The sequence below is a fragment of the Neurospora tetrasperma genome (assembly GCF_000213175.1).
Source record: "Neurospora tetrasperma FGSC 2508 unplaced genomic scaffold NEUTE1scaffold_5, whole genome shotgun sequence".
In the NCBI taxonomy this organism is placed as follows: Eukaryota; Fungi; Ascomycota; class Sordariomycetes; order Sordariales; family Sordariaceae; genus Neurospora; species Neurospora tetrasperma.
This window is the reverse complement of record NW_009799103.1, coordinates 2,200,289-2,208,941: the sequence shown is the minus strand read 5'-3', so window position 1 is coordinate 2,208,941 and position 8,653 is coordinate 2,200,289. Positions and strand designations below refer to the sequence as shown.

Sequence of the window (8,653 nt, the reverse complement as noted above, 5' to 3'; positions counted from 1 at the left end):
TAATAATCTTATAGAATAAATAGTATAGGATATTTACAAGGGCTAAGGGTAGTAATATAAGGCCGAACTACCTAAGCGCCTCTATAAGTATATTAATACTTACATAGGAAATACAAAGCTTAAGGAATTGCGAACTATAATTATTACTAATACTATACCCCTTTCGGAATATTTGGATAAAAATATAGTAGCCTATAAAACTATTATAATTAAAATTATAGAAGAGGACGTACAAAACTTCTATAAAAAAGCGGACCATTTAATTAAAATTAATAAAAAAATTAGAGCTAAATTCCTATAAAAATATTAGAATAGAATTAAAGCTTTCTATAATTATAACGCTAGAGAATTCCCCCCCTTATATACTTATAATTATAAAATTGAATTCTCTCCGGGGAAATAGCCCCCTAACGCCCGCTACCGAATAATATTCTTAATAGAAGCTTTTATTATTAAAAAATAGGTCGATAATCAATTTTAAAAAGGGTTTATCCGGCCCTCCTAATCCGTAGTAGTATTATTATTATTATTAATTAAAAAATTAGTAGGCGGAGTTTATATTTATATTAATTATTAAAATATTAATAATAGAACCCTAAAGATTCGTTATTCCCTCCTACTTATTAAAGAAATTTTAAACGTAATTTACTATACTAAAGTTTTTATAAAGTTCAATATTATTATAGTATTTAATTGTATTTACATTTAGGAAGGCTATAAATAGTTTACCGTATTTATTATACAATTCGGCCTTTACAAATTCCTTATATTATTTTTCGGATTGTAGAGCGCCCGAAGTATATTTTAAAACTATATTAATAATATACTCTATAATATTTTAAATATTTATACTATAACCTACTTTAATAATATTCTAATATATTTTAAGAATAAAGCCGAATATATAACGTACGTAAATAAGGTATTATAATATATAATTAATATAAGCCTCTAGTTAGATATCGATAAATATAAATTCAATATTAAGCGAACTAAATTCTTTAGACTAATTATTTTCCTAGGGGGTATTAAAATAAACCTAGAGAAAGTAAAGGCTATTACTAAGTAGGAAGTATTATAATTATAACAATAGCTTTAATATTTCCTAGGTTTTACAAACTTCTATAAATACTTTATTAATTAATTCTCTATTATTATAGCCCCTTTATATAACCTAACTAAAAGGTCGGCTATATAGTCCTAGGGTAAGGCCTAATAAATAGCTTTTAAAGAAATAAAGAAGGTATTTATTATAGGGCTAATCTTCAAAATATTTGATTAATTAAAACCGACGGTCGTAAAGACGGATATTTCGAATTAGGTATTAAATAGTATACTATCCTAATATAATAACGAAGGAATCCTCTACTTAATAACCTACTTCTTCTAAAAGTACTCTATGACCGAATATAATTATAATATTTATAATAAAGAGTTATTAACTATTATTAAAGTATTTAAAGAGTGGTTTCCAAAGTTCTAAGGCGCTTAAAATAATTTTAAAATTCTAATAGACTACCGGGGTCTATAGATTTTTATAACGGATAAGAAGTTTACACCCTAATATATATACTAATTATATTTCCTCTTCTAATTTTATTTTATAATTAAATATCGGCCGGGTATTCTTTAGGTATAATCTAATATATTAAACTATAAGCCGGAAGATATACCTGGCAATATAAATAATATTTAATTATTAGCTAAGAATAAAACCCTCATCGATCTATCTATATTTATAAATTATATTACCGTTTACGAATTTAGTACGGAGGAGATGTCCTCCGATAAATTAATTGAAGTTAGCTATTGTAATTCTATATTCCATTAAAATATTATTACTATTATTACCGACGTAAGCCGCTATAAATAGTTTAAAGCTATTTAATATAAAATAAAGAAAATAGCGTTTGCGGAGTATTATATTATTAATAAACGGGCGTATAAGCGTTCAATAATTATTTTAAACCCTAGTAATTTTATCCTTCAATTATAATTTATTTAATATTATTATAAGTCTGCGCCGGTAGGCTACTAAGGATAGAATAGAATATATATAATATTAAATAAATTTTTCTATTAGCCGGGTATAAATAAAATAGTATAATTATACTATAAAGTATATTTATAATACGTAAAGATAATATATTCCTACTCTTCCCTAATAGGTTTCTTAAAACTACTACTAATACTTTTTGTACTATAGAAGGATATTACTATAAATTATATTATACCTACAACCCTATATAAGAAAGGAGGCCGGGAGTTTAAGTATATTACTATTATCGTTAATAAATTAATTGAAATATAGTACTATATTCTAATAGAGATACTAACGACTAATAAACTTATTAAACGCTTTATAAATAAAGTTTTCGCCCTCTATAAATTACTAAATACTATTATATTAAATAGAGGCTTCTAATTTATATTACAATTCTAGAGGGTATTTTCTACAAAGTTAAACATTATACTAAAACCCTCCTTAATTTTTTATTAATAAATTAATAAATAGACGGAATATATTAATACGGAAATAGAACGCTATTTCTATACCTATATAAATTAGGCCTAAAATAATTAGGTTTATTAACTACCTCTCGCTAAATTTGTAAATAATAATACTAAATCGGATTTAATAGGCGTTTCCCCCTTCTTTATTAACTATAGTTTCTACCCCCGGATAAGTATCGAACCGGCGCAACTTTACCCCCTTAACCTCTTAAATTTATAGTATATAAAATATTTAAAGCCGGCAAAATCGTTAAATAATTTAGGAAAATCTTTAATAAAATTATAATAATAGCGAAATATATATAAACGTACTATAAAAAAAGCACTAACGCCTATCGCTCTAACGTATTATAGTACTACCCTAGGGATAAAATACTCTTTAATACTATAAACTTTACTACTAGCCGCCTCTAAGCGAAATTATCGCCCCTATAGGAGGGGCCTTTTAAAGTAGCTATAACTAATAACTATTATATTATACTCAATGTACTACTAAATATAAAATATAGCCGCACTTTCTATATTAATATAATAAAACTATAAATAAAAGAAAGTATACTAGGATAGAATAATATATAGGATATTCGAACTAATTAGGAGAGGGTCATAAAATATATTGAGAATATTGAAAATATAATTGAATAATCCTTCGAGGGAATTAACGCTTACTATTTTAAGAATAGTAAATAGGAGTATTATATTATTTAGGGTAAGGTATACGTACCGACTTAGGAATTAATTAGTAATAAAAAGTACTATATTAATATTCTCTACTAATTCTATACTAATTACCCGGAATCCCCCGTCCCTTTATAGTAGACTGCTATAGAAAGGAGGCGTAAGCGTACTACCTAAGCTTTAAATAAGGTTTATAATTATACCGGGCCGGGGTCGCTAATAATAGTACTAGCTATAAAACAGTCGCCCTATTATATAATACCGGCCGTAAATACCCTTAAAAAGGTTATAAATATAGTAATAGAGAGCCTTAAATCCCTAGGAAAAGAGGATTAGTAAATTTTCTTTTATATATTCTAATACCCAAAAGTATTTTAAGCCCGGAGTAATATTATAAGGCTAGCCTATAACTATTATTTAATCGCAGTATTACTACAGCTATAATTGCTAGTTGATATACGGTCTCTAATTAACTAATCCGTTTAGCCTTACTACTACTATAGCGGCTACTGGGCCAACGCGGGCCCCCTAATTAACTATACGCTCCCGGAGGCTCCGGTTACGTATACTAAGGATGCGGCTCACCCTCGCCTATAAGTATAAGCCGCCACGTACAGATTCCATAATTTCCCTTCTTCCTCGTGCAATTACACAAGTCATATTCTACCCCATACGTTCAGTATCGCCTTGCCCCGTGACATCCATTTAGCCTTACTACTGCTACAACGGCTGTTGGGCTAACGCAGGCCCCCTAATTGGCTATACGCTCCTAAAGGCTCCGGTTACGTATACTAAGGATGCGGCTTACCCTCGCCTATATGGGATGAGCCGCTACGCATAGATTTTATAGTTTTCCTTCTTCCTTGTGCAATTATACAAGTTATATTCTACCCTATACGTTCAGTATTGCCTTGCCCCGTGATACAAATACCCTTACCTTCCCGATATAAATCCCTAAAGTAAAGGAATACGTATTTAAACTACTTAGGTAGCCCTATTATTTGAATAAGAGTTTTAAATAACTAATATCTCTAACTTCGAATTAGACTAAGGAAAAAAGTAGTTCTAGTACGAAGTTAGATATTAAAACCTACCTCTAAAGTATTAGATAAAGTAGAAGAGTTTAAAATTTAGATAGAGATAGGACGAACTTTGATACTAATTATTTTTAATTCTACTAATATATTCTACGCCCTTATTAATAAAGTTTATTAGTACTATACCGTTATTAGTAAAAATATTGTTTGGGATTTCTAAATTTCCGTCGTTCCAATCCTAGCTTGATAAATCCGGGGTACTATAATAACTATAAAGGACGCCCCTATTCAAAATATTACCTATATCCTTACGGAACTCCAAGGCTATATTTTACTAATCCATATATATATAGTACCGGAGTTCGAATACCCTATTATCCTTAGGAAACTATAATTAATAGTTGATTAAATATATTTATTCCCTTATAAAATGAGATTCTGGTATGGTATTATACAATTTTAGGTAAATTGTATTAGTAAATCTAAACCTAAAACTCTATTCTTTAAAGAATCTAAAAGAATAATATATATCCTCACCACTATTTTTAGTAAGTATATTCGCTGGATTACTTGGTAGGAAGGCCGAACTGCCATAAAAACCTCTATATTCGCTATACGGTTTAAAGATATTAAGAAGGCTCTAGTTTTTAAAGGGTCCGGACTAACGAGGAGTTCTAATAGATTATCCCCAAAGATTTTTAGGATCAATCCCCCCATTTAGGAAGTAAAAAGTAGACTAGCTTAATAATTATAAACCGGGAGTTGATTTAAAGATCGAATTGAAAAAGAGACCGGATAGTAAAGACCTTCTTCTTCACTTTGGCCTATTATATAATATATTTTGAAAAGAATTCTTAGTACTTAAGAAGACGCTCCGGGATTTAATAAACAAAGGATTCATCCGGGCTAATAATTCGGTTATTAAAGCCCCCGTCCTCTTTATACGGAAGCTAGGTAGAGGCCTTTGCTTTTATTGTAACTACTAAGTCTTTAAAGTAATTATTCGAACGGACTAATACCTCCTCTTACTTATTCAAGAAATATTCTAGGGATTTGAAAGTATAAAATAGTTTTTTGAAGTAGATATAGTATAGGCCTTCTACAAAATACGAATAGCCGAAGGAGAAGAATATAAAATAGTTTTCCGGATGCACTATAGTCTTTTTGAATGGTTGGTCGTCCTATTCGGGTTATATGAAATTTAATTACTTTCTATTAGTATATTAACTAAGTATTGTGGGAGTTTTTTAACGATTTTTACTTAGCGTATATGAATAATATTCTAATCTTTATAAATGAGTTTTTAAAAGATTATATATAGAAGGTCCGTATAGTATTTGAGCGCTTCCGGGACGCTGGACTTTACTTAAATCCTAATAAGTATAAATTCGCGGTCAAGAAGGTTAAGTACTTTAGTTTTATTATTTACGCCAGCATTGGTATTTAGGTTAACTACGAAAAAATAAAAGCTATCTTAGAATAGGCGGTACTAATATTTTAGAAGGGAGTCCGGAGCTTCCTAGGGTTTATAAGTTGTTACCGAATACTTATACTGGAGTTCGTTGCAATAGTAGTATCATTTATAGTATTTATTAGTAAGAGAATTCTGTTTGAATAGTCTATAATTTATAAAGAAACCTTCCAGCTTTGAAAGATACTATTTATTAGAATACCTATATTAACCAAATAGGACCCCGAGCGTCTAATTTTGCTTAAAATTGACCATAGCGGCTTTGTATTAAAGGGTTATTTAACCTAAGAGGTAGATAGTTAAAAATATATTTTAGCGTTTTACTCGAGGAAATTACAATTAACCGAATATAATTACTCTATGTCAATAAAAAATTATTAGCAATAATTAAATATTTATAAGAGTAGTAAATTAAGTTGTATAATTATAAGAGCTTTATAGTTTTAATAGACTACCATAATTTAGAATACTTTATAACCCGGTAGTATTTATCCAAACGGTAGGCTTATTAGGCCGAATATGTTTCCCGGTTTACTTTCGAGTTCTAAAACCGGCCGAGTAAGGAAGCGGTAGTACCGAATATATTGTTACAGAAGGATTAAAATTAGCCTACCAAAGACAATCAGGAAATTTAAAACCTTTAACTCATTTCTAAATCTATTTTATATAATTACGTTCGTATATCGGCTATAAGTCTTCGGGGTACTCGAACAGCCCGGAGGAAGGGTATAAAAGTCTTTAAAGATCCAGATTTACAATAGCTTTAGGACTCTATAGTAAGGAAGGATACTATATATTAGTAAGTCTTTAACGTAGTAAAAAGTAATACAAGGGACTTACCCCCTTCCTTTAAATGTAAAATTTGAATTATAAATTATTCTATTAACAATTTTAAGCGTTTAAAATACTAGGGAAGGTTATAGATCCTTAGGTGCCCGGTAATTACTGAAGCGGAGGCTATAAAATTATTTAATACCGACTAAGAATTAAATTCTCTCCGGACCCGCATTATTCAAATTATATACGACTCCTAAGCGTTCGGGTACTCGGGTAGAGAAAGTACTATTACAATTCTAATCCAATATTTCTATCAGCCGTTGCTAGGGATTTACGTAAGGTAGTTCCTATACAATTACTATATATACGGCTCTAATAAGTGTTATGGCACGGCTGAATGGGACCCCGGAGCACAGGGCACCGTAGCACATCGGATGCAATGAGGCTTATGTTCTTATCGATAAGACTTCTGGATAAGGAAGGCGGTAACGAGTGGCAGTTCTGACTTATATGTCTAGAACCGCGATGCCCTCGTTTACTCGCTTCCTTCTCCTCCTTATACTTAATATTACTTTGTTTTGTAGTTTTTAGTCTTATTACTTTTATTATTCGTAGGATTTTACTTTTATATAATATTAAGTATTATCCTTTTATTAATTAGGAACGGCTTTAAATATCCTACTATCTAATTAGAATTATTAACGTAACAATAGTCAATTAATTCATTGTGACTACTCAAATTAGAAGGGTTACTAAGTCTCCTCAAAGCGTTATATTACAATATTAACGGAGTGAACAACCCCCAACCCCCTACCTCCCGCTATAAACGATACCAAATATAATATTTAATGCTAGAGGCCCTAATAATAACTATCGATTAACTTCTAGCTCCAGCTCGAATTTTGTCTCGAACCCTATTTTATAATATAAATAAAAAGTAGAATTATTTAGCTAGTATAACCAAACCTAATAAAACGAGGGGTTTAGCCCGGTCGTCAAACTATCTAACCTATTTATTTAGCTTGGCGGAAGAAGAACTAACAATACTATTAACCTTTTTCGACCGGACGTACAATTAATACCCGGAGCCTTCGAGAACCTATAGGGGTAGAATTAGATTACCCCTATACGCTTAAAAGCGTTATTATATCGCCCTCCCAAAGTAAAAGAAGACGACTCATTCTACTTTATAAAATAAGATTTAATAATATTCTTTTGCCCTTTCTATATAACTATAGCGCCTTATTGGTATGGGGTCCTTCTCCAGTTCTCTGGAGGGGAAAACCGTACGGCGTTAAGCGCCGCCGGATAAAGACCCCCAGCTTCATCTCGGCCGTAGTTTGCCCACGCCGCTCCTACTTTGCTTACAGCTATGACGGTTCTCACCCACCGCCACAGCGAACTAATCTCGTCTCTTCCTTTACTACGTTATCCCAATACTAGAATAATAAGAATAATAGGACTATATTCTCAACCCTATACTAACCCGTCCAACGCTATTCGTAAATAGTACCTATAGTTAGTACAATCGTCTCCTCCCCGTCCCTTCGTTCTTTTTATTCTAGTACCGTTAATAATCTACTCTCTTCTTCGGAATACTTCGCGATTTCCTTACGCTACTCATCCTCTAATTCGATTATTAGACGGTATTCTTTTAATCTACCTAACTTTAGCGCCTATAATAGAATCCTCTCAGCTTTAATTCTTTTGTCTAGGTAATTTTAGAGCTCTTTTTTCGTTAGTAGCCAATTTTTAGTATCCGACTAGAAGAGGCCTTCTATATTGAGGTAATTCAAAATAATATAGGCGAAGGTCTTTTTTTCCAGTCCGTAGGCGTAGACGGGTATTTAAACGTTTAATACCTTTCTCCGGAAAAGAAAGGCCCGGAGTCCTATAACTTCCGTTCTAGCCTAGATTAGGAAGGAACTTTTCGCTTTAGTTAGTAGGTATAGTTCGTTATTATTTTCTTCCGGCGTTCGATTTCTCCTTCTTTTTTTTTCCTTTTTTATACTGATTATATATTATTAAATAACTTTACTACTAAATTTAGGGGTAAGGTTAGTAATAGTAAATTTATATTATTAATTTAATTTAATTATTATTATTGCTAATGGTAATTATAGTATAATATTTACTCTTTATTTATTATATCCTCTAATTATTTTTCTCGGTTAGC

The 8,653-nt window shown here is 30.9% G+C and overlaps 1 protein-coding gene across 1 annotated transcript; it reads left to right on the top strand.

The window, feature by feature from the left end:
* Window positions 1-811: 811 nt before the first annotated feature.
* NEUTE1DRAFT_46357 (uncharacterized protein) lies at window positions 812-5,676 on the top strand (the record flags this gene model as incomplete). The annotated part of the gene is made up of 2 exons (XM_009854422.1): window positions 812-913; window positions 5,554-5,676. Coding segments are annotated over 2 exons (225 nt in total), but the record flags the coding sequence as incomplete, so codon positions are not given.
* Between the last annotated feature and the right edge of the window lie 2,977 nt (window positions 5,677-8,653).